Source organism: Poecilia reticulata, chromosome 1 (genome assembly GCF_904066995.2).
Source record: "Poecilia reticulata chromosome 1, P_reticulata-male-v2, whole genome shotgun sequence".
Lineage (NCBI taxonomy): Eukaryota > Metazoa > Chordata > Actinopteri > Cyprinodontiformes > Poeciliidae > Poecilia > Poecilia reticulata.
The window spans coordinates 18,716,483-18,743,002 of NC_088830.1; the positions used below are offsets into that span (position 1 = coordinate 18,716,483).

Below are 26,520 nucleotides of genomic sequence, written 5' to 3' on the forward strand. Positions count from 1 at the left end.
CACTTGCCTCATTATTCCTTAATTATTTTTGTTTGTTGTTGTAAAATAATACAGCTCAACAGAATCTCTCATTATCCTATAAATAGTCTTAGTATATATTTATTGTTTGTTTTATTTTACCTGGTATTTATTTTTTTAGACAAAAAAAGAAGTTATTCGAGAAGTAGTGATCGTTTGTAAAATTGAAAAATAAATACATTTTACTTTGAATCTGCTGATTTACTTTCATCATTTTAATAAATAAAGTAAAAATTCATGTGCTTTATATGTTGAATGCATTTATTATATGTATCAGAAACATTTTGATCTATTTTTAATGATTTACTTCCAGTACATTTAAAATATTCTTACAGTTTTTTGTGCCAAACCAAATCAGTATTTTTCTATAAAATAAAAATGTTCTTTGGGGCTACAAAACATGTCTTAGAAATTTATATTTCTTTATCGACTATTTGTAACTTCAGACCTTTACAAAAGTAAATATGAGCATAAACAAGGTAATTTAAAGCTTGATCATCATTAGAACGAGGCAATTTTGCTTTGTAAGACAGTCCTATACCTGCTTTTAAACATGTAATAGTTTTTAAAGTTCTCCACCTACTGGATGATCTGAAAATCACATGATAAAATAGATCAATCTTGCTTTGTCATAAAAAACAACTTTGATGCATTAAGCTCCCCCAGTTCCGGTAAAAAGTGTCCATAGGGTGGAATTGTGATATTTCAAAACCAAATAGCCGACTTAGTGCCCAATTTTGAATTTATAGTGGTTTATCTCTAATCACCCAAAGTCATAATTATACACACAGACTCAAATATTTACAAACGCCCACACTGTTTTTCTGAATAAATGTGTCTTGGCACACCACACCCAGTTTATGGTGAATATTTGACCACTTTTTTTATAAGAAATAACAAATAATTTTTGTTTTTCTGCATAGACCTGACTTAAAGCATTGCTTACCCATTTTCAAGTTGAGGCCAGGGTCATTCCTAAAGCATAATTTTAGCTTCCTTGATCAACTCTAGGACCAATTATAGTCTGGACTTTTAATCTTGCTGGAAAACTCAACTTTGTCCATTTTTTAAGATATCTTTGACTTGAGGTGAAAATCTAGAATTGGGGCAAAATCTTATTTCCTGATACATTCCATCATCTTTGCAAATACACTCACACCAAGACAGACCCTCACATGATGCTGCCACCACTGGACTGGTCAGTTGGTACCTGACACTTATTAGGTACTCAGGACAATTGTCATAAAGCCATGACTTCTCCAAGCACTGCTTTGTTATTAAATTATTAAATTACCAGAGACTGAACAGCTGATGTGTCCCAAGTAATAGAAACTTCAAGAAGAAGGTTCTTCAGTCTGTTGGAACAAAATGTTGCTTTTGAACACAAAATTCTGCACCTCACCACAAAGTTACACTTTTCACCATGAAGAATGGTGCTGGCATCATAATGACATGGTGAAGCTTTTCACAGGAATGTAAAATTAAATTGGTGGATAATTTGATTCAACCTGCCAGAAAACTACCATAAATACACAGCAAAGGCGACAGACAATAAAGTGAATGTCTGGTAGTGACCAAATCTAAATCCATAATATTGTGTTCATTATATGTAGTCATCCAACTTTCTGTCAGTGTTATCTAATCAGGATATATTCTGTATTTCGCTGTTATAAAAAAAAATAGAAATTTCGAAGTTCAGGCACATCTATGTTGGTTGGGGAGGAATTAAACAATATTTCTGGCTATTTTTTATTTTTTTTTGCTCGCATGATTCTGTTGAGAAAAACTAAGCTATTAAATAGTTTGAAGGTCATTATCATATTTAAATTTCTATGGCATAGAGAGGAAGCAATACAGGAAGCAAAGTGTAACAATCTAAGGTTAATTTAATCCCACAGCTTATAAAAAATCCCCCTAATTAAACTGTAAATGATAAGAGTCGAATCTTTTCTCCTTCCCTTCACTCCTAGGACAGCAAGACAACCTTTGACTTGTGAGGTTATTTTCAGGTGGGTTAAATAAAACGCTGGAAGAATTCTGGGTGGAAAGAAACTTTTAAATACTGCAAAATAACTCTGGTCTTCTCTCTCTAAACAAAGTAGTAATTTATCTGCCTTCACTAGCTGACATAAGGCTATAAAATCAGTGTTATTGTTCCAGCATGTTGCCAAAGATCATTATGTCATTTAACCTTAGTTAACTTTGAACCCTTGACATCTAAAATCTCTTGACACACCACCCCCTCCTGGCAGGGCTTCAGTCACCAGTGCTGACACACTTACAAAATAAGATAATAAATGATAGAAACATCACATCAAACGATGTATATAATGACACACATGGATCAAACATTCATATTACCTGGTGCTGCATTTAATCAGACATATTAAATGCGTCCGATTGAGATCAAGGGAATAACATCCTGATCAGTGAAAGAAATGAATATGCATAGACTCAAGCACTTCAAGTAATTTGTCTTTTTACCTTCAGATTACATTTTTTTGTCAAAATAAGTATCCTGGATAGAGCTAAAGTAACTACATGGTGTCTTAACAATTCTTTACAATTACAGTTTTTCTAGACTTTGATCACATGCCAAAGAATTTGGGTTCTTCAAGGACATACGTCTTTTTTATACAGCCACTTTATCATTTTTTTCTGCTCTAGCAAAAGTGATAGACAATTGATAAAAAACTGATACTCAGGCACAGATAAACGGCTTGTGATATGAATGTGTTAACGATAAGCATCCACTAGACCTAATCTAGTGTGTCCCAAGCTTGACTCTTGGTTTCATCACCTCAGTCAAGGTAGAAAGGTCTTCCTTTTGATAAAAGTGCAGATATTGAAGCATTTATGTCACACTGAACAAAAACATAAGGAACTCTAATAAAAAAGAAGACTGACAAGCTATCAGGGACAAGATAGAAATCCCTGACAAGTGAAGGACTTTAATCATCTCTTTGTGGAAATCACCAAGTACATTCCCCAACTTATAGTCAAACGTCCAACAAAGTATGTGCTTTCACTGGCCTCAGTTTTTTTTTAATTAATTTAGAGCAAGTCTTAGCATTAGTTTAGTCCACATATCTGTGTAAGCTCTTATGTGGTAATAACTTTAAATATCAAAGGTCTTCCTTATCAGTAATTGTTTGATTTAGGTCAAAGACATTGAAGGACGGGTATGACCAGCTTAACCAATGAACAAAGCAGTGATAGGAAGAGCTTTGGTAACTTGATTGAATAGTATAATTAAAAAAGAAGATTAAATTCAGTCAGATTTAATGGTCGATTAAAAAAATATACATATTTGCATCATTTAGCACTGTGTTTCTCAAATGATTGTGCAAACACCGTAGCAACAGGTTGTGTACTTTTGAGGTCAAGCATATAACCAGAGGTGAATACAAGTAGTTCAGTCAGTAGTTTGAATGATTTTATTACTAAGTTTTATGTTCAAGGCAGTTGATATAGCTGGGCATATTCTGACTTTCTAACATGGAAATCCAAATCCTGAGCGATTCATTCTTTTCATCTTGAAACGCGTAAACCTTCCGTGCAAAAATGACAATGTGTGTTTAAATCGCGTCTTTGAATATCTTTTCTTATTCTAAAAACAAACTTCAAGTCCAAGTCCTGTTGCACTTTTGTTTTAAAGTATTTTTGAGTTATTACGAGGAAGAGCGTTTACCAAGGTGGTTGCAAAAAGTTTAGGAACCAGCTCCACTGAGGGCCCATCCTTAAATTTTCCCCCAATAGTCAGACACAGAACAAAAGTTCACAGGCACACCTGCCGTAATTTTCCATTGATATGTGATAGTTTGCTGAACACACAATGCCACCACCCTATGTAAACACACACACACACACACACACACACACAAGTTCAGCAAGAAAGCCAAGCATTCAATAATTCATTAAGTGTTTGCTGTGGATAATGCCTTGAAAAAACCTGAGCCTTAAACGGCCACATCATCACGCAGACGACGAGATAAGAGCGTACGCAGCTTAAAAGGAGCACCACACCCGCAGTGGGACACTCCTTTCTGCACAGTGGTCCAGCTCGCCTCAAGCAGTCAACATGACCTTCAACGGCACCTGGAAGGTTGATCGCAATGAAAACTACGAGAAGTTCATGGAAAAAATGGGTGAGCTTTGTCAGACTGGAGATAGCTAGCGTCAGTCTGTTTAAAAACTTGAGTTTTAGGTAAAGAAGTGACCTTAATATTCGCAGAAATTGATGAGGTACTTTATGGAGGACTGAAAATTCAAGTACTCAGATTCAGATGGTAAACTACTAATTACAGGTTGACTAAGCCAAGTTTTGGTCATCTAAGTTTTATTTGCAAACTGTTGATTGCATGAACACTTTCTAGTTCCTGATTTGGCTCTTGAACTCTTACTTCCACTCCGCAAAGACACAAAGGAAGTACTTGTTTATTAACCCACTGAGCATGTTCAACATGTCTGACGACAGGAGTAAACATGGTGAAGAGGAAGCTGGCCGCTCATGACAACCTGAAGATCACCATCGAACAGACTGGAGACAAGTTTCATGTGAAGGAGAGCAGCAGTTTCCGCAACATTGAAATAAACTTCACCCTGGGAGTCAACTTTGAGTACAGCCTGGCAGATGGAACTGAACTATCGGTAAGCAAAAAAAAATAGAGCCGCATCGATTTCAGCTCAAACTTTTCTGCCCAGACATCTTATATATGAGATGATTATTAAGAACTACACCTTTATGTGAGATCTTTTTGGTCATGTGTCAAACCACAGGGTGCCTGGACCATGGAGGGCGACACGCTAAAGGGGGTTTTCAACAGGAAGGACAACGGAAAACAGCTGACAACAATCAGAACCATCCAAGGAGATGAACTCGTTCAGGTGAACAGTGTGATTGTTTGCCTCCATGCCAATTCTAGCACTGCAGTGTCTGAACACTTGCAAAACAATGGAGATGTATTTTTAAATTATATGTGGGTATGTGAGATCTAACGCAAAATTTCACATTTTTGTTTTCAACAGAGCTACAACTACGAAGGTGTGGACGCAAAGAGGATTTTCAAGAGGAGTTAGACCCCGTCTTCTTTACTAAACAAATGTGAATTATGAAATTATGTACAGTATTGTGTTGAACTGTCACATACGTCAACATCCAAAGGTGCCAGATTTGTGATGCATTTTTATACCTGCATTAATAAAATTATAACAGCCAGTTTTCAGTTTTTACGCCTCTTGTTTTTGCAAAAAAAAAGCAAACAAACATGCTTTTCGAGTGAGCTTCGTGTGCAGTCATAACACAGGAAGGTGACTAATATAGGAGTGGTGCGGTAATTAAAACTTTATTCAACAATAAGTAAAAATAAAGATATATTATCTCCAAAAGTAGAAAGTGAAGACAGATTTAACAGTAGCATTTTTTTTTTTCAAATGAATCTGCAACTGGACATGTCATAAAGCATGCAGTGGATTATCAACAGCTTCACGGAGGAGACCACACAGAGGCGTGAAGGGAGATCCAGTGAAACGCTTGCAGGTTATCTGATGACCAGTAGGACTCAAGAGCCTGGATAAGATCGGATAAGATCTGTCACATAATGTGGAAAATGTCCTTTTTAGCCCTCAATTGTTGATATTGATGCTAAACAGGGTAATTAGATTATGTCTCTGTGTGTTTAAAACACAGGATAAAAGATGTGTTTTACAGTAACACCATCTATCAGTACATGGAGAGCCTGCCCCCGCCCCGGTTACCTCTGCAGGACTTGACTTCCCACACAAACTTAACATTCTTAGCTACATTTGTCAATAATGAGCCTATTTCAAAATAATTTTATTTCAAAGGTTTATGAGTATCAAATTTTAATTTAATTTTGTATACATCGGAAAGAGCCGGCAAGTTGAGTCATTATGTATGTAGCTGAAAACGATCGTTATTTATAGTCACACCATATTGTCGCAGGAATTTCACGTGAAACGTTAACTGTCACCTAATCAGTAGGAAACACTGAAACTTTGTGCTCCAGACATGACAAGTCGTTTAGTGGGACAAATGACCTCGTCTCCACAATTTAAAGAAATATAATAAGGTGAATTGTGGCTTGATAATCAAATCATGCTTAGGATCTCAAACAATCTTGGACTGGTTCAGGCTGTATGGGACTCAGGAGGAGACCGCCATGTGAAGTCTTTACCTGAAGACTACAGACCATGAGTACAAAACGAACAATTGCAATTACAATAACTTGATTAAACTGTAAGAAACAAAATGCATTTATTATCCTTTAGGATTTAGCACCAACCTTTGAAATGAGGTGGGTGCTGCAGATTTCTTCTCTGCACTTTTAGAGTTAACAGACTTTGTCAACGCTGCAATTTATCTACTTGCAGTCATGACTGTAGCCATCAAGACTAAAAGCGCTTTCCATACAACAAAATGTAATTTGCCCGTTAGCTTCGAACCTTCTTACATTTTGTCACATTACAGCCGGAAACTTTATTGAATTTCTTTTGGATTTTATGACACAGACAAGTGCATAACTGTGGAGAAGACAAAAAAAAAAAACGTTATCGACAAAAAAACCTTAAATAAAATCCAGTACAGTTGTTCTGTGAAGGTCTCAGAGATTTGTTAGAGAGCCTTAAAGAACAAAAAAGCATCACAAAAACCAAGGAGCACGGCAGACGGGTCATTGAGAAAATTGTAAAGAAGAATTGGTAATTAAATGATATCCTAGGTTTTGAACATCTTGCAGATAGTGCATAATTAGGTGGGAAGTTCACCTAAAACATGGGTCAGCAACCTTTACAATGCAAGATAATCTTTAAAAAAGATCAAAACTTGGAGCCCTTGAGGATCCGTGGGTAGACAGGTTTTCTTCTTTACTCTGAACTTGAACTACCTACATGGAGAAGCGCAAATCTGTTGGAGACTTTCCCCCAAAATACTTGCAGCTGTAATGGCTAAAACGGGTAGAAATACTTTTGCAACACACCATATATTGAAATGTGTCTGTTCATTTTTCTGCGTTATTTCCTAAAAGTGGTTTATTTGAACAGAGACAAGGAAAACAGACATATTGCACTGAAGATGTCAAGGCACAGCCAATACAACAAAAGACACAACATTCAGAATGTAAAGCAGAACAAGGAAAAAAATCAAAGAGATGGAAGAAAAGGAAAACGTACTCTGACAACTATCTGTTTGAACTTGTCCAATAAACAATCATTTCTTTGGGGCAGTAAATCAATTAAAAAGACAACATTATTACTACAATTGATCATGGTTGCAGTATAATAAGTAACCAATTAGTTCAAAGTAAGTGAACATTAAATTTCACTTTTTAATGTTTTAGTAGCTGGTATGTTCTATAAAGTGCAAAAAGTTGCAACCAAAGCTGTTTTCTTTGAATCAGATTCTGAACAATAAAACAATAAATTATTAGGAGGGCAAATCGGAAAGATCTTTGTTCAAATGACTAAGCTCCCACAATGAATCTGCTATCATTTAGTATTTGACAGCATAAACATTACACACACACACACACACGCACGCACACACACACACACACACAGATTTACTGCTTCAATGAACTCATGGAACAAATAACCTGAACAAAGGTTACCAAGAACAGATAAAAGCAAATAAAGGAAAACATAAATGACACAATATGTAGGAAAAGACCATACACTGTAATGAGCATAAAAGATATGCATCTATAGAAACATTTATCTGGAAGTAAAACAACATAGATCTTTATATGTTCTTGGAAATGTCGAGAATGAACACGTTACACACATGTAAAACACCCACATGTGCATTGGGACTCTTTTGAAAATGTTGGTGAATGCATATTGTCCTGGTCAGTTAGTAGTAGGTTTCCAGCAAACTGTTTTCAAATGCATAAACAACAGACTGTATTGTTGTGCGAGCAAGAGAGAGAGAGAAAGAGAGAAAAAAAAGAAAACAACAAAAAAACAAAAAACATTCAACTTCCCAGAACAGTTATGGTTACAAACTTCTATTTAATAAATTGATTCCTTACAATTAGATAGAATCCCTTATAATGCTAAGAGGACTCAGGAGTCCAGCATTTTCATGCTCATGCTGCACATACAGCTAGTATGTTTTATAAAGGCCACATGCAGGTTTCACAACATCACTGTTCTGAACAGGAATACCAGTGTGTTGAGCCGTATAGTTAGTAATGATGTCAGATGTGTCCGGTACATTATGAAAATACCTACAAATATAGATCTGTTTGGATTTCTTCAAGGAGGAAGACAAGATAAAGTACAGAGAAATGGATCAGAAGGACCAGCGTGACAAAGGAAAAGTTGTAGTGAATAGCCTGAGGGCTGCCCCTGCTACTGAACTCCCGGTTCTTAAGCTAATATGACTTTATGGATCACCACAAACTGAAGGCAGTCATGCAAAATTACACTTTAATGAAACAAAAGTGTTTTTCACTATCATTTATATGAAGATAAAGACCAAACCAGAACCTTATTCGCCGGCAGATTTTTACAGCAGTGGAGGCCGTCTGCTTTGGGGCAGCCAACAGTCATTCATTAACACATAAATGTTGCAAAAGATCAGATAAATGATAACAAATCAGTAACTTACAAAGAGTGACTGTTGCAGCATATGTTATCTGGTGACAGTGGAAAAAAAATCCCCAGTGTGCATAAAGTCAGTGAGCCGCCCAGATTCTGACAGAAAAAGAATTGCCCGCTATATTATGTTGACAGCTGTGTTGCTGAGTTAAACCGGGATTTGTTCTACAGAAAAAAACAAAAACAAAAAAAAAACATGACAATTGGATAAAATATGTTTAATACACAGATTCGTCCCTCGTTGCAGAACATTTGTACAGATTTCAGCATCACCTGTTGATAATCTCTAACTTTAGACATCGATCCAATTCTGGTCATGTTAGTCTGTTGACAAATAAATGAACAGTCTTTAATTTAACTGCAATTTTATTTTAATGTGGAGACAGAATATTAGCCAAAACCTTTATATAGATGTTATTAATGATGGGCACGTCACTTGGGTGAAATAAGTATTTGATCCAAAAAAAAGGATGTAAGGCAGAATTAGACGTTTGACAGAAATCAATCAGTTAATCAATAACAATTATCAATAATCCTGATGTAAATGTTTTGTGTGTATCAGGGACACCTGACTGTAGAATCAGATTGTTCCATACCAACCCGTCCTTCACCAGGAACAGGACAAACAGCTCTCCAAGGACATCAGGAAGACAGTAGATCTGCCTAAGGCAGGAATGAGCTTCAATCATCAAGAAGCATTTAGTTGCATAGACTTAGAAATGATGACACGACGGAGTGAAGGGTGTCTTCAGAAAGAAATCCCATCCTTTTATTCCTAGGGAATCCTTGCTAGATTGCAGGGGGTGGCGGTCGATGTTTGTGAGACGCACTGGACAGGTCACCAGTCGATCATCAGAAAACACAAACAGGACAAACAACCATGCACACACACCTAAGAGCAATGGGGGTGGGGAGGAGACCAATTAACTTGCCATGCTTTTCACTGGACTTTGGGTGGAAGCCAAATTACCCAGAGAGCATGCAATGAGACGCATGCAAACTTCATGCAATCCCCCAGCCTCTTGCTACAAGACAACAAAGCTAATAATGGCGCCGCGGTGCTGCCCACAAAACATAACTCAAAACATACAGCAATGTTAACAAAAGAGTGGCTAAAGAAGAATTACAGTCATGTTGTCGAGTAAAATCTGGAGGGAGCTGAATCGTTGACTTGCCAAGAAAAAGCCAAGATCCCAAGAAAATTAAGTTTTTTTTTTTTTTTTCATGACCAAACGGGTCAAAGTTCCTTGAGACGAGTGGGGACTTTGTGACCAACTGAAAAATATGCCTTAGTGCTACAACTGCCAACACCCAGTGTTTAATTCTAATTTACTGAAGGAACAATCATTTACTTCCCTTAGCAGCAAAACAACTAGTTAGTAACTATGTATTTCAGGTGGACATGCTGTCCTTCTACACTGGAATCAAACTACCAAATGAATTTAGAGACTGTTCATTTGTTTGCAAATGAGCAAACTAACAAGATCAGCAGGGGATCAAATAGTTACCCCGTTGTGTAGTTAATACCAGAGTTTTTAAACCCCTAACAAATTTAGCACTATTTTACCAACATATTGAATTTGAACGAGAATATTTAGTTAATCAGGCTGATGCCAGGAAGCCTTTAACCCTTCAAGACTCGGAGTTCAGCACCAGAAATAAATTGTCAAAATACTAGTGGGAACATGAAAAATAATTTACCTGTAATAACAGGCAAATTATTTATTTATTTTTTTTCAAATTGATATTCCTTTTGTTACTTTATTATCATTCATATTTCCTAACAAGCATCTTTATTAAAAATATCATTAAAACTAAATATGCCAGGGGTATGAAAACATTTGGCCTTTGCTGTTGTTTGAGCTCCGTCCGGCCTTCAGCACTTCAGCAGAGCTCCTCCACCAACAAAACTAAATGACATAAAGCTGCCATGACGTGTCATAAAAAAATAACTAAAAACTAAACAACGCTTTGTGCAAACTGAAAACAGATTTCATTTTCTTAACAACACCACGGGACAGTGGAAGATATACGTGATAGTTGATAATCTGTCAAACAACACACTACAGCATTTAGAAGTAGGTTGTATTTATGTGACAAGCTTGCATAAATAAATTCCACCCAGTCTGGAGGCGTCGGGGGGCATCTGAACATTTTTTTTCCCATTCTGTAAACTCTTTGGCATCCAGTTGCACTGTCCGTCCATGTAAACAAAACTTACCAAGTCAACACTCATAAAAAACCTCGCTCATCCAGTCCTTTGGCTGTCACTGGTTTCCATTTTGCAGTGGGTTTATTGCTATTATGGCCTGTGCAGAAAGAAAGACGAGATCTCTGTTGTTAAAAATGTACTTTATGAAAGTTCTCTGGGCATATGCAGATCAGAATAACAGAAAACTATCTTATGCAGCTATTTCGCTCTGTTTGAATAGTTTTTTTTTTTTTCTAAGTCTTACTTGTTTCAGGTCGGGCTTTTGGCACGTCATGTGAGTGTGCGTCACCGGGGAGTGTGTGGCTGTTATCTCTGCGCTCACTCTCAGCAGCTGTCCTTGGCACTGTGGCAGAGAGGACCAGAGGCCTCTGGTTGTGGTACTTGAGGCGGTACGTTTCCGTCATGCAGTTGTCCACGTTAAAGTACGTCGTCAGGGAAACCTCCGGAGCTTGTGCCGCCTCATCCGCTCTGCTCCCTGTCAGCCTCTCCTCGCTCTCGCACGACGACTGAGTGCTCCTCTCTGGGTCCGAGCCCGACTTTGAGCTCGCGTCCGAAAAGGTTCGGAGGCCCGAAATGTCGGGCCTCCTTTTGGGGCTGACATAGGACGAGGGAGAGAGGCGAGGGCTCGATGGGAAGGGTTCCTGAAGCATTCGGGGGCGAAACGCAGCGTGGCTCGCTTCGCCGTGGAGCGAAGAAGCCTGCGGGTTGGGTTGGAGGTGAGGCAACCCAGTGGCAGCGAGCTGAGTTTCTGCTGTTGCGCTGCTAGGCGGGTGGTATGGCAGGTCAATGTGAGGGCACGGGGAGTCAGAGGTCACAGCCTCACTGTTACTGGACAAGTAAGTGCTTTCTCTGTCCTCGGATTCTGAGAGAACGAGATCGTCTGAGCTGTTCCACTCAGAGCTGCTGGTCTTTGTGATGTGTCTCGGGGTTGTGTTCTCCCCGCTGAGCCCTCTATAGGCAGTCGGCTCCTGGTGCTCACTCTGCCGGCTCTCTGAACCAGTCGAGCTCTTCTCTGAACCCTTCGCTTTCCTGGAGGTGTTAGATGTGTGTTTTGATCTCTGTCTACAAGAAAGAAAAAGCAGGTAAATACATTTTAATACAGACATGTAAATGTGTTTGTAATGCACCTGTAACTTTAAATTTCTTCATCTTAAAACTAAACACACACACACACACACATATATATATATATATATATATATATATATATATATATATATATATATATATATATATATATATATATATATGTATTTGTGGGATTTTAAATAACATTCCATCACAAAGCCCTTCATTACTGTGAAGTAAAAGAGAAATTAGCAAAAGTTTTGACCAAATAAAAATCTAAAATGCATTTCTATTTTGCCACTGTTCAGTGATTACTGTTGTTGCAGGTAAAGCAGTAAGTATTTTGCAATTATTCTGCGTATTTACACACTGAAACCTGCTCATTATTCTTGGCAAAATATCTCAAGCTTACCCATTGTTTAACTCAATGATGTTAGAAAGCTTTCCTCAGCCTATAATTATTGTTTTATTCAGTACTTCCACTATTTAACATGAATACTCCTGTGATTCCCTTACAATTATTGAGAGCAGTTTTAATTAGTCTGTGTATTTCAGCATGGGGGGGGGAGGGTAACAAATCTTCTCTTAATCATCTCACCACAATATATTTGTTAGTATTTCTGTTAACAAGAGTTCAAAGGCTTTTTACAGTAACATAAATGGGAATATTGACTGTCCATTTTCTGATCAACATAAATTTGACCTGTTTCAATAGCCTTCTGGTTGCAGGTCAGTTTAAAAAGGCCACAGTGAGATGATATTCCATAATTATAACACAATTAATTATGGGAATTTTTAAGGTTATGATGATCCTTAGCTATTCTTTCCACTTAATCTTAAAAGTTTTTTTTTCTGTAGGTTTTTCAGTGTGTTTTGACACAACTGCAATAACATATTTATTTATTTTATGGCTTTTTTTAACCATCATTACCAGCACTGACGATATGAACAGTGAGTGCTGTAAATAAAGGCTTGTGAAGATCTAATGGAAGAGTCCACAGTTGGATTTAACTGTGCCGGCACGAGTGAAAGTCAGTCAACATTCAGAAATATACTATAATTACCAACACATTTTTTAAAAATAAAAACCTATCATTCTAAGAATGCTACCTTGAACTTGGACTGCACTTTAGTTGAGAAAGTAAAACTTGATCGTGGTTCCCCTGAGGTTTAGTTGGATGTTTACCTAAAAAAAGAGAGAAAAAAGGAAAAAGAAAGGAATGAAAATGTACAAGAAAAAAACATAACTGTGATTAAAATCCTCTTTCCAAGGGGTTTGTTCCATCAGAGGTACATTCTGTTCATGATCACAAGGACATGAATGAAAATGAGGATTAGTCACTGGAATGAATCTAATTTTTCTCTGAATTTTTCTCTGAATATGCAGAATTCTGAGAATAAACTCAGAGCCCCCATAAGATAGAAGTGCGACCTTTGGTCTAACATATCAAAAATATTGCAGTTTAAACATTTGAGCCTGATCCGCTTACGTAACTGTAAGATAGGCGCGCACACAGTAAATGCTGTATTCTTTATGTCCACTAGGTGGCAGCAGGCCATTCTAAGACACAATGTTCTGACCTGTCAACAGCAAGAGACACCCTGATGCTGACTTACTGCATTTTGAAAGCACATTTTCTTAAACATATATTTGTTTTCAACTTAACCCGTTAGAGGTTGACTCAAATACTGGGCATTGCTTTTGCATAACCTCTTAACGCGTAAAGTCTTGATTCATTGAGATAGAGCAGGACGGTACGTGCAACAGAATGCTATTTATGACAATGTCAGCGACCGTGTCCAGCTGCGCCATCTCAGCTTTGTGGGATTATCATCAGATTAATGCCAGTGCCGGGCAGGCAGGGGCCGGAGGTTAAATAACAAGTTCAGGCACAGAAATCAACCCAGATGTTCGGCGATCTTCTGTTACACAAACACAGTCAGGACTGAGTGCAGATCGCACTAAAACTTACAAGATTTAACAAAACAGGAGCGATAATAAACATCACAGAAAGCAAATCCTGCCTGTACACACCAGACTAAATGAACGAACGTGTTTGTTTCTTTGCTTTAAATCTTTTCCGCGAGGTTCCGCGGATGAGAAAAGGAACTCACCCTTTCCTGCCAAACATTTGCTGCTCTGCTCTACTTTAAATCAGGAGGTCTGTTTTACATCTTAAGTTGGTGGCATATTTTATTAGTTGGCTTCCTTTTTCAGCAATTTACTTTTGGCTCAAATTGATGTCTCTTAAATCTGACTAGTTACCAGAGGAAAAGCTGTTTGGCTTCTGTGAATGGACCGTAAAAAAAAAAGAACGAAAACCTGCCACAGAAAAAAAAAAAGAGTTAAACAAGCAAATGAATGAGTAATTAATAGAACCAATGAAGAATAAAACATGCAGGACAAACTTCTTTAAACAGTTTGGAAAAGTTACTTAAGACAATAATTTTGCTCTTTAATAATACCAACTAGTGTTGGAATTGTGGTGCTGGAAAACCTGATTAGTCACTTGTACTATGAGGAACTTTGAGGTGCAATCAGGTAGCTGACATACAGCACAAAATAGTCACCAGAGGGGTAGAAAATGGAAGGAGGTTGTGGCAAAGTGATCAGCAGGATTTGATCCAGACCTGCTTCATTCTGATGCTTTTCGTTGTGGTTTTCCGTACTGCGTTTATAATCAGCTGGGGCTCTTTACTCAGCTCCAAACCCTTTTGAAGCAAAATAAACCGTCGGGCTTACCGTTGTGGGAAAGAGATGATGTCATGCTTGACTTTGCATTGGCTTCCCTTTGATGCAGCTGACTGAAAAATAAGACGACATAAGAAAACTGAGAGCTGTCAACAATTATTCAGCACCGTTCTTTCATCACTGTGTGTGTGAATGAACACTTTTTTATATTATATTAGGATAGGTGTTAGCGTGCTTAGGTCATTACTGAAACAACAGTCTGCATGTTTTTTTCTCCAGAGGATGCAGATTCTAACTTTATCTGTGAATATAAACATTGTATTTGTTTCATAATGACATCATTTTGTTCTTATATCATATCCTTGTTCCTTGAGTAGTGTCTGAGAGCTATTGTGTAATTTGTCAAAAAATTTGAAGTGGTTCATGTAGCAACAAATGCTGCAGTGTGAGGGACCAGGGAGAACCTCCCAGGAGTCCTGCACTCGAGTTCTTGTTAAACATGAAATGTCCTGGCCAGAAAGAACTTTCTTCTTGTTCTTACCATCTCATAGACATGAAAGCATTTCTTCTTTTTCTTGTTGAGTGAGTATTACAAAAGAGAGTCTTATTACTGCAGATTTTTTACTACGTTCAGTATTGCTTTCGAATACTGAAGGCAAATCAATGTTTCTGTGAAACTAAATCCACTGCAGAGTGGCACTTTTCTTTCCTACCTTTGTAAAAGGATCTCAGGTGTTAACCTCTGATCTGGTCTGAGCCCAAACCCATCGACCCCAGGTGAGTCGGGATTGGTGGAGCCGCTGCTGAGTCGATCGCTGCTCTCGTAGCCCGACTCCGTCCTCTGAATGGTCCAGGTGTCGCTGCGCAGCAGAGTCTTGGGAACGGCCTTGAGTCGGCTTCCTCTCTGCTGGCCCGCTCTGCTCTCTGATTCCACGGAGCTGTGGCTCTCTGTCTCGTGCCGCTGCTCGTCCTCATAAATCGTCATTAAGCACTTCTGTTTGCGCTCCTCTCTAGTTTTTGCGTGTTCGCGCTCCCTGCTTGGTTCTGTGCGCGCTCTCTCCTGGGAAGAAGGCTTGCTGCACCGCGGGCTGTCCTGCTGCTGCTGCTGCTGCTGCCGTCGCTGCTCCAGTTCATTCAGCACCGTGTCTACATTCAGCACCTCCCTGATGGGTCTCCAAGTTGACTTTGACCTATTTTGGCTCCCGCTGCCTCCTTTTTCCCAGTGTTTGTGGCTGCCCTCCTGCTCATTGCGTCCTGGGGAAACGTTGACCTTTCTGACGTGTCCCCCACTCTGTGCACTGCCCGACTGTCCGTGGGGCTCCTGAGATCCTCTGCTTTGATTCGATGACTTCTCAGAGCGCAGAGAGTTCTTTATTTTCTCTACAGGAGGCCGGGGCCCATTCTCTGGGGGGGATGAAGATCTTGTGTGTGTCATGTCTGAAGAGGGTTGACAAAGGTCATTAATTGCCCGACCGTTGCTCTGATATTCAGACTGTCCGATGCTCATTGCTTGTTTAAATGTTGCCGTCCACGGAGCCTACCTTTGTGTGGTGAAGGCTCGATTCTCCGATGTCCCCTGTCCTTTTTTGATGTTTCAACTGGTCTTTGTAGATTCTCCATGAAGGGATCCTGAAATTTGTTAGGGCTGCCAAAAGGATGTTTCACTGAAGAATGCAAACAATAAGAACATAAATTTAAGTCCTACAAACAATATATTGCATTTAAAGTAAATCTGCACAACATTAGAAAATCTTGCAATGATGATAATTTTGGTAAATATTGACACAATGACATCAGTTGTGAAATATGATTTTCTTCTTCCGTCTTTCCTCGTCCGTGCTTCTGACACTCTCTGACCTTTGCAAAATGTTAATTGTGTCCAGTGTGAGCATCTGATGTTGCTCTATTTTACATTTGCATGTAAAATGCAAGTTCTTTACATGTGGAATATATTAGCCGATAATTATGACAATATCGGTTTGCTAATATTGCACACACTGATATTGTGACGGCAATACATTTGCGATTTATATAGTCCAGCCCTAAATAAATCTTTTTACTTCCGAGACACTGTGTTAACTGACTGCCAAGAAAAGCACAGGCTGTTTAAATTAAACTGGATTTGAGCCACAATTTTATTTTGACTGAAGTATTTTCCACAATTAATCACTATCAGATTTCCTGCGTGGTGTAAATAAATAGGAAACTTTATGCCAGCATCACTCACATAAATACTGGGGACAGAGCAAAGAAAGGAGAAAGGTATACATCAAATGCAGGTGCAAAATATGCAATCAGAAATATTATTTGAGTTGCAATTAATTACAGTATGGCACTTAAACTGTCAAAAACAGAAACCGTTATGCCACCATGATAAATATTTTCACTTGAAACTATAGTCACTAAGCAAAAATATTGAGCATTAATCAAGCTAGAAGTCCGATAAAGTATAAATGACATGCTTGAGTTGTTTATGGTTGGACTCAAGACTGTTGAATAAAAAGGCCAATGCACTATTTCGTTCTACTTGTCACTATAGTGCTGGATTTGAACCTCAGCAGCAGCAATTTTCAGCCTCACACTTTCTTCTTGTATTGCTCTGTGAGTGCTGGATGTTCTCAACCAATATAATATTTCAGCTACTTCTTTTTCACAACCTTCAATCTGCAATGTTTAGTCTTCCTGATGATGAACCCCTGAGGTTCACAGAACACTTATGTTTTTTACTGAAAATAATTAAAAACAATTTGACTGGTTTTATTAAACACTTGGTTACACAGTAGTGTCACTAAAACCCAGACAGGATAGTGAGTGAGATTTCAGCAAAAAAAAAAAAACAAACAAAAAAAAACATTTAAAGTACATTATCTTTATATTATGTTTGTGTTCAGTTTTTTCTATTCCCTATTATTGTTTTTGAACTCTTATGTCACAGTATTTACTACTAAAGTACTAATCAAGGTCACGGACTTCTGGCTAAAGTAGTCTACCGAATCAGTCATTTTTAGTTCTTGCAGCAAATCTGTAGTCCAAGTTTTTGAATGCCAAAGCTACAACTAGACGAGTTAAAATTTTCAGTTGTTGGGTGTAATAACTCACACAATGTATTACACCGTCCCCAAAGATCAGTACCCCTTTGGAGTGCCAAATTAAAATATATTTTTCTTAGAAATATACCTACATCTGTGGGGAAAAACCTCTCTGTTTGCACAAAAAGCTTCAAGGACAAGTGCTTCAGCGCCAGAATCAGGAAGGATTTGCCAAAAGACTTCATCTGATGGAGTCAGTTCCTTCTGTCCATGGAAACGACAGACACAGCAAAACGGAAACCTCAAATTGAGCTAAAATGACACGCTTTATTCTAGACATGAATCTATTGTGTGCTAATATGATATCCTGGACATTGTTTTGACAGCAGCAGCATCGTGACTTCTGCTTAAGTTAGCACTAGAGTGTTAGCATTTAGCTCATGAAGGACTGAACCGCGTCGACAGTTTCAATTGTTTTTGCCATTTTTACCATCTGTTGATGACAACATTTAATCAGTTTGGGAATTAGAAGCTCCTCCTCCTTGATGTTTCAAACATTTGGGTAGTTTGACACATCTGCTATGGAACTACAAAAATGGCTGAACAGGACGGAGCGGAACGCTCTGCAGGATGTGAAAGGGCTCATTTGAATTTAAAACGACAGCAACAAAACTGAGTTGCACTCCAGAACAGGGGTAAAAGAAGGCATGTGGAGCAACAAGAAGAAATTCAGACTTAAACTTGTAAAGGAAGGATTTGAAAGCATAATCCACTTTTAGGTTCACATACTTTTGCCGGTCAGATGTAATGTGTTAACGTTTGTCTTTAATAAACTGATTAATCACAGTTTATAAAAGATAAACATTAGCAGGTGTCAAAATTGGTGATTGTTGTCTTATAAAAAAAAATTTTAAAAAACCCAACAAAATAAGGAACATAATTATGTAGTTTCAACATAAATTTTAAACTCAATTAGTTTATGATGGTAAAGTCTTATGAAAGTGTGCCACTCCTGTGAGAGAATTTGTCAGTCATGACAAATATAGAAGTAGCTCAAACAGATTTTCAGTTTTATAGCTCACACATCCCATCTCCCATCCCTTCCGTCCGTCTGCAAATAGGAAACAAAACAAAGTCTTAGAAAAGAACAGATGCTGCATCATTAACTTTGATAAAACACACCTCCGCTGCCTCGGCTGCCAAGCCCGCGGTGTGTTTCCTCCGCCTGGCAAGCAGGTCACGAAGGGAAGCAGCGACAACATGAACTGCGAGCATCTGCCTTCAGATGAGCGTGTTACATCTAACAGCTGCTGTCTTTCACTTTCACATCTCACCTCCTCCTAATTAAATCATTTTCTCTGACGCCGTTTACAGCTGCATCTATTTTTACTCAGCCAATATTGCAACTTTCAAAAGGCCCTTGATCAGAGTGTCAAAAAAAAAAAAAACACATCACACGATGATAATTTGAGAACAGATGAGCGAAATTGTACCTAAAGCTTCTGTCAAGGATGTAATAAGAAAAACTACGTGTGTTACTGTTACATGCTAAAGAAGCACTGATAGAAATTCCCATCTGATTATGTAGCCTGACGCCGATATTTAGGAGGATCCCTAGAAAAGTCATTTTGGACTCAGATCTACTTTTCTATGCCTAACAACTGCCAAGTAATTAACTAATGCACACATGCATCATTGTTCCTTACTTACTGCAGAGCCCCAATTATGCAAGAATTCCAGTATGAGCCAGTCAGACCAATTTCCTCATTTGTAATAATGGACAAAAGAGCAAATTAAAGAAACAAAGCAATGTAAACTTTAGCAGAATGCGATCAATTTAAGAAAACGAATTGTGATTTACAGCATACAGAGAGCTAGACAATGTTTTTATTTCCTGTGAAAAACCCACAATCAGTTACTGACTCACCCTGACTGTCACCAAAGTAAGAATCCTTCCCCATGCCAAAATATCCGGGCAACACATAAAAGCGAAGCAATCCAAGCGAGAACACCCCCCACCACCTCCTAAAAAAATAAGCAAGATGATAAATAATGGAGGCAAATGTTTGAAACATCAAGGGGAGGAGTAAGAGCAGCGACGCGTTTGGCCACAGGAACGGGGATTAGGGGCTAGGCGTGGGTGGTAATCTGCGTGCAACAGAGACATCATCCTCATGCAAGGTCTGGGCCATCAGATATGGATAGAAAGTCTTTCTCTGGGAGCTTTACGCCACAATCCCAACCATTACTGTGGCAGAATCACTTCTGTATTTGATGCAGAATCAGTTCAAAGGAATATTTCCTCAGTGGCACTTAAATGTCTGGTTTGGTGTCAGTGTTTAAAAAAAAAAAACAAAGAGAAATTTACCTCTAGCAACTCCTGGTTCTCATTAATGATCTCTGGAAAGATCAGTGTACAGAAATACACTCTGCAGACAGAGTGCTTCATGTCATCAATTTTAGTGGTAGCTTATGTGTCAATATTAGATGGTGAAAGATTAGAATATGTTGAAAAGCAGCCAAAGCAGGGAGATCACAAGATTGTCCATGAGGGACATTATAGGCAAAGCATTTCTATGCTCTCGCACAGTAAACCTTTCATGCTCACTGATTTTAATGACTGCAGTAATATTAGTATATCATTATCATAGTAAGTTGGAAACAAAATTATTTTTAAAACTTGTAATTGGGCGTTAAAACTTTTTGTTTCTTTTTTCATTAAATGCATCGTCTCTGATGTGTCATGACAGACATGAGCAGAAGGCAGTGAAAGTAAGACAGGAATATTTAAACCATCAAAGATCACCAAGGGCAACATGTACCTTAACTGAATTATACAGCTGCACAATACATGCACAGAGGAAACTACATGTGTATCTCATCTCAAGCTCTTACTAACTGCCTGCTATTAGAAATAAGTAAATGTTTAGCTATATATTTGTGCTCTTTCGAACATTAGCTAATTTTAATAAGCTAATGAATACATAATACATAGAAATTGCCATCTAAAATAATATTAGACTAATTTAATCCATTTGCATTCATAATTTTAGTTACAGCAGATCCTCTCTTTTTGTTTATTATGCTACTTTTTAACTATTGTAATATTAAGAAACAATGGTAATTAGAATGTCGTATCAAGTTGATGTGTTTTTGGGATGATGGTTGAATTTACTCTAAAACTGACGAGATGCTTTAGATTGTCATAAATCCTTCTAAAACTGACGATACCAACAATCAAGAATGTGACTCTCTTTGAATTTTTGAGTTTCTATTGACTTCACTAGATTAAAAACTATCAAAATTTGCAAATATACACAAAAAGTGTCAGGTCAAATCAGTGATGGTAAATACCTATATACCATTCAGCTATAGAAAGAACAAAAAAGCATATGTTTTAAGTGTCTTTGTCAGTCATGCTAGCAAATGGAAGACTTTCTTACTGGTCAGATCTCCATTTACTTGGGCTTTGTAATGAGGGCACATAGTGGTTTGCCGTGGTGCATCTTCATTAGAAACTGGACTCCCCTCAGGATTGGTGTAAAATAAAAGAAGAGGTTGGAAATGTCCCCTGATACATTTTGAAGCAACATCCTTCCATTTGGATCCAATCTAGTAAACAAGAAAAAAAAAAACTTAGAAAAGAGAATGTATGTAATGGACTGTCATAAATTAAAAAAAAGATTGAAAAGGTTTAATGGCAGACATGCTAACCTCCTTTACAGTGGCATCGTCAAAAAACATCCATTTTGAAGATTTGGTGTGATAGGCGAAAGCTGAGTAATGTTTGCTGGAGAAACAGATCATCCCCACCAGATGTAGCTCGCTGCGTTTGGCGCTTTCATCAGTCACTCGGTTGAAAAGCTGAAAGACGGTATATTTGATCACTCTCAGCCAGACGTCAAATCCACTGAGGCTCAAGTTTCTGTTTGTTTGTATGTAAAATGACAGATATTGATCTCTCATCCGAAAAACTGTTACATTCCCACATAATAGGATCAATGATGTTTTGCTGTTTTGTGGAACTAACATTCATATCTTGAACTCAAACTTGTTGTATTTCGTTTACAAGCACTGAATAGAGGGAGGCGGCTTTTTCAGCTCTTACCCCGCACAAGTTTAAACGTGGACCAAGAGACCTGATAACATCATCCGTGAGATCAGACTGCTCTGTGTCCCACACAAATCCAATAGTGACGATCTCCGGACAGTTCATGAGGACACGACGAATTTTGATGCTCTGACCACAGTCACTCTGCAAAACATTGGACAAGAAATGTTTTGTTATCCACAGTAATATTAATGTATCGACAGGGGAGAAAAAAAATCAGCTCATAAACACTGGATTCACAAATAGGAAGTGATTTTTTTATTTCAAATATCGCTGAAAGCATATATTTACAGACACATTTTGAAAAGAGTCAAGGAAACAGTTAACTTTAGGTTTTTTGTCTCAGCTTTAGTGCTTTTACATTGCTAGACAGGTAAAATGCTTGGTATCTATCTGACTATTTCTTAGCATCCACCACTCTGAGGACATCCTTTCTGTACAACAAGCACATGTAAGACAACTTTTTTTACTTCTGGAACTTTTGCAGATGACGTCACAGGATCTCACTTTAAAACATATGAACTAACCCTACAAAACACTCAAACAACCGCTTTGTCATCCGGATGTCCACTTTGATTAAGTAGTAGTCAAAAACAAAAACACAGCGGTCTATTTACTGTGAGTTTCTAAGCTGCATGCATTCTTGAATCATCAAACAATCGATCCACTGCTGACAAAAGGAGCAGTGTTGCTATTTCCTGCAGGCCAGTTTTAAGTTATGCTGCGCTGTCCAGCCTCCACCTCCAAGCAAGCACACCGTATTCCATGCAGTGTCACTCCGACAGCTCAGGATGTTGGCTTCCCCCTCAGTTGTTCATGCAGTTTCTAATCACAAGTTATCTGATTCCTTAGAAGATATTTAAAGGCAATCTCCCAGGTGAAACCCACAAATAAAAAATTGAAGGACATTATTGAAACAGTATGTAATTTATAGATTTACAACTTAATGTCTGCTCCAATGATGTGAAATCAAATGCATATTTGAAAAGCACATTTCTGCCTTTCCTATCTCGGAGGATAGAAAAGACAGAAAAGAATAGGCACACTCATTTCATTAGAAGTGGACTGCACCTGAAGAAGATTCAGGAAGATTCGTGGGAACAGAGCAGTAAGCTTCACTAAGCTAATACGAGCTGAAAGGGAAGCAAAGGGAGGAAATTCAGATGAGAGAAAAACAAGGATAAGCCTTAACACTATTTCTATCCTTACTCTAGTTTTGCACTGTCTCCTTTCAGTCCTTGAGTTGCACTAAGGTGGAAAACACTGACAGTACTCTGCACCACTGGAAGAATCATTTCTGTGTTTGCCTTATGTTACCACGAAACTGTGAAACCGATAATCTAACTATTAATGTTTAGCTTTCATTAATGTTTTAATTCAGCTGGATGTCTGACGCAACATCTAAAAATGCAAACATATGGAGCGACCTCACATTAAAGCATGCAATAAGTTGGAATCTCTGATCTGAGGAGACTAATTAGTCAGATTAAAAGTACGTTTTCGAAATAACCTTTCAGCAAGTCTTTAAAATACTTTTCATTAAGTCCAGATTTCTCCATAAAATGTTTTTTTTTATTGATCTGATGTAACATTCTAATTTTAAATGCAGTGTCTTCATTAGCTGTAAGCAAAAAAGAAGGAAGAAATTAATGTGTTTCATTTAGAGATTCGAGTTACTGAAATAAATAAATTTTTTAATAAGATCATAAATTATTGAAGAGGTCTGTATAATATGAGCTTGACGAAAAAAATGTCTAATACCTGCTCAAGAGTTGTAATCTTCAAAAATACTTTTCATCAGACAAACCAGTCTCGTCTGAACATATTCTAATTTAATAAATATGACGGTAAAGATATTTTCTCAAAAAGGCAAAAAAAAACATAACATACAGGGCAACTTCGGAGGTCACCGGTGCTGTTTGCCGCCTGCAGCAGTTCCCCAAACATGTCTGACCTGAGACGCTCGTTCTTCCCCAGTGTCCGGTCAACCTGTTGACTGAGCACAGAGACAGACAGCATGTCTATAGATTATAGTCTGTTTGCAGCTAATTCTATATTCTATATTTATATATTTTTTATAATTTATATAGGCTGTAAAAACTGTTGGAAAAGGTTCAAATAAACTCACATTCTATAAATAAACATGCTAAAAAAGATTGCAACCACACATTTAGTATGAAAAAACTATAGTTTTCTTAAACTACAAAATACTGTTATGACAGCTGAAAAGAATTTTGGTGGGATAAAATAGAAAATGTCATAGAAGCCGGAGTTTAAAATATAAAGTAACACAGTGCTGCTGAGCACTGCTGGTTAGTTGGTTGTGATAAGGAGCCTGCCTTTTTCCCCTGATAAACTTGGAAGTAGGCCTGTCACGATAAACGATAAATCAATTAATCGCACGATAAATTAAACCTATCGACCTCATTTTAATTATCGGCTTTATCGTCTCTTCCTGCCTTTTTATTTTCTTTCTGTTGATGACACTGAATGAAAAAAGGCTCACCTCTGGTGCTCTCCCCTGACCCTCCGTTCTTCATTTCCTAAGTGTAATGTCAAGCGCACACTACACGAGTTGTGGGCTGATTGTCGGCCCATTTTCAAAACCTGAGAGACACATTAGCCGACAGAAATCCTAGGTATAACGGTTCGATCGTGCCGTGTGGTGTCCAGCCACATGGACACAAAATAATGGAGTCCAGTTAACTAATTTTAAAATCAGGCATTAATCAATGCTTTACTAGAATCTACCTGTCACGTTAAGAACAGCTGAAAACGTACCGGGTTTATCAACTGCGGTAGCAATTTGGCTCCAACTCCTCCCCTTGTCATTTCTATATTCTTTGCACGAAATGTTGAATAAATATTAATGTTGTTTCTACATATTATCTCCAATGTCCACTGGATTTTGGGTTGCGCCGTGTCAGCTGTTTGGGATTCCCCTCCGTAATTTCCCCTTAGAAAGCGCGGAGGAGAATCCGCGCTTTCTGATTGTCACATTCAACAGGCTGCGTTAACGCTCCCAGTCAGGGAAAACCCCTGATTTAGATCAGAGCGACCGCGACAATCTACCGTAACACACCACACACTGCAGGATGATCGGTTACAAAATCACCAGCGACAATTTTAGATCAGCCAACGTTCTAAGATTGTCATAAGGGGAAAATAGGGGCAAAAAATCGTGTAATGTGAACTACTGCATTAGGTAGTCGGATGCATCCGACTACCTAATGCAGTAGTTATTCTCCATTTCTTCTCCATTTAAATCTAGTGATTACTGAAGGCTAATATAGTATACAAACTTCATAATCTGCACTCTTTTGATTGAATGCAGTATTTATTTCCACTTTGGCTTTATGTTGTTTAGTTTTTATTCAAGGACGTTTTTTGTTAATGGAGACTGAGAATCTATTTTATTTTTGTTTTTGGTTGTTTTGTTTATTTAGTTTATCAGTTCCAGTGTTATGTGTTCTTTTGAAAATAAAGTGCATCTATCTATGGCAGGAAATTGCATGCATTATTATGTTATTTCTATTAAATCAGTGTTAAAAGGTCTTTAAACAATATTATCGTTTATTGCAATAATTTTTTAGACAATTAATCGCTCAGCAAAATTTGTTATCGTGACAGGCCTACTTGGAAGTAATGTAGTAATAATATACATATTAATTAGATATTATTAAACATTTGATAACATTTTTTGTGTCAAGAAGTAACAACGACCCCGTAGAGTTTCACGATTTAAAAATGAAATCTCTTAATCAACCTTTCTTTGCTTTCTAATGGCTAAAACATGAAAATGTATGAACATGTGTTACTGTGCTCACCATAAAGCCGTGGTCGATACATAATGAACAAACTCTGTGAACGGGTGTGGATCTGAAGATGCACCACAACAACGGCACACAAACTGTGAAGCAAAGCATGTCGCTATTTTAAATTACATAAAATATTTAGAGACTAATTTTACATTTAGTAACAATATCCGTATTTTCTACACAGTATTTGGTTCACTCAAAGCAGAATTCAGTACAACACAGGAGTTCATGTTGTTACTGACTTTACTTACCTGTTCGTAAAGCATCATAGCGAATTTTTGATGGGTGATGCAGGATTTGGATGAGCACGCATCGGTTGGTGTGTCTGAAACTATGTGCAAGTGAATTCGCTCCAGGATGTTCTCCTGTTTGTGCGAAACAGGAGCAGATTAAAAAGATACCAGTCAAATTTCTGCAACACAAATCCAATACACAAGGTAAAAAATAAAACTAAACAATTATTTTTGTCTCTTACGCCCAACATTTAGATATAAAGTGAAATACCAAAGAGAATTTCAGTATTTTATGAAACACAAATAGGGAGAAAGGTCCTTGAAATATTATTTTGAACCATACAAAGCACTCAGCAGCGTCGTCCATCAGCCCAAGTTGGAAGCGCTGCTCGTTCTTAAAGGTTTCAGCGAGGGCGTTTCGCAGGCTGTCGGAGGGCAGGACTCGCTCTCTGCTCTGCTGGAACTGGTTGAATATACTCTGAAAGAGTTTTTTTTGTGAGAAATATTTATGCATCTGAGATAAATAAAAAAATAATAAATGTAAAACCCTTAGCTAACTCAAAGTTTTTCTATCTCGATTTTGTAAGTAACCTTACCTTTAATGCACAGAAAATACAGGCATCACCGAGACAAAAGTGGCCAGAAAGCTGCCTCAAGCTCCTCCTGAAGATGTCCAGCTGCCAAAGCACCTGCGGAGGTTCAAAATTAGATTGATGATGG

General features: G+C 37.9%; 2 protein-coding genes across 2 annotated transcripts in view; one reads left to right on the forward strand and one right to left on the reverse strand.

The window, feature by feature from the left end:
* The first annotated feature begins 117 nt into the window (after nt 1–117).
* fabp2 (fatty acid binding protein 2, intestinal) lies at nt 118–5,236 on the forward strand. Its single transcript, XM_008411525.3, has 4 exons — nt 118–4,166; nt 4,496–4,668; nt 4,798–4,905; nt 5,047–5,236. Exons 1-4 carry the CDS (start codon nt 4,100–4,102, stop codon nt 5,095–5,097), a joined length of 399 nt encoding a protein of 132 aa, XP_008409747.1. The 5' UTR covers nt 118–4,099; the 3' UTR covers nt 5,098–5,236.
* A 105-nt stretch (nt 5,237–5,341) lies between these two features.
* Nucleotides 5,342–26,520, reverse strand: part of usp53b (ubiquitin specific peptidase 53b) — a 31,119-nt gene continuing 9,940 nt past the window's right edge. The window contains exons 4-17 of the mRNA XM_008411514.3: nt 26,397–26,489; nt 26,144–26,278; nt 25,819–25,932; nt 25,577–25,659; nt 23,640–23,745; nt 21,747–21,893; nt 21,353–21,502; nt 21,082–21,250; nt 16,151–16,273; nt 15,323–16,046; nt 14,661–14,722; nt 13,028–13,103; nt 11,094–11,911; nt 5,342–10,946 (exon numbers count right to left, since the gene is read on the reverse strand). Coding sequence (XP_008409736.1) covers nt 10,870–10,946; nt 11,094–11,911; nt 13,028–13,103; nt 14,661–14,722; nt 15,323–16,046; nt 16,151–16,273; nt 21,082–21,250; nt 21,353–21,502; nt 21,747–21,893; nt 23,640–23,745; nt 25,577–25,659; nt 25,819–25,932; nt 26,144–26,278; nt 26,397–26,489 — 2,877 coding nt within the window. The 3' untranslated portion in view covers nt 5,342–10,869. The remainder of the gene's footprint in view (nt 10,947–11,093; nt 11,912–13,027; nt 13,104–14,660; nt 14,723–15,322; nt 16,047–16,150; nt 16,274–21,081; nt 21,251–21,352; nt 21,503–21,746; nt 21,894–23,639; nt 23,746–25,576; nt 25,660–25,818; nt 25,933–26,143; nt 26,279–26,396; nt 26,490–26,520) is intronic.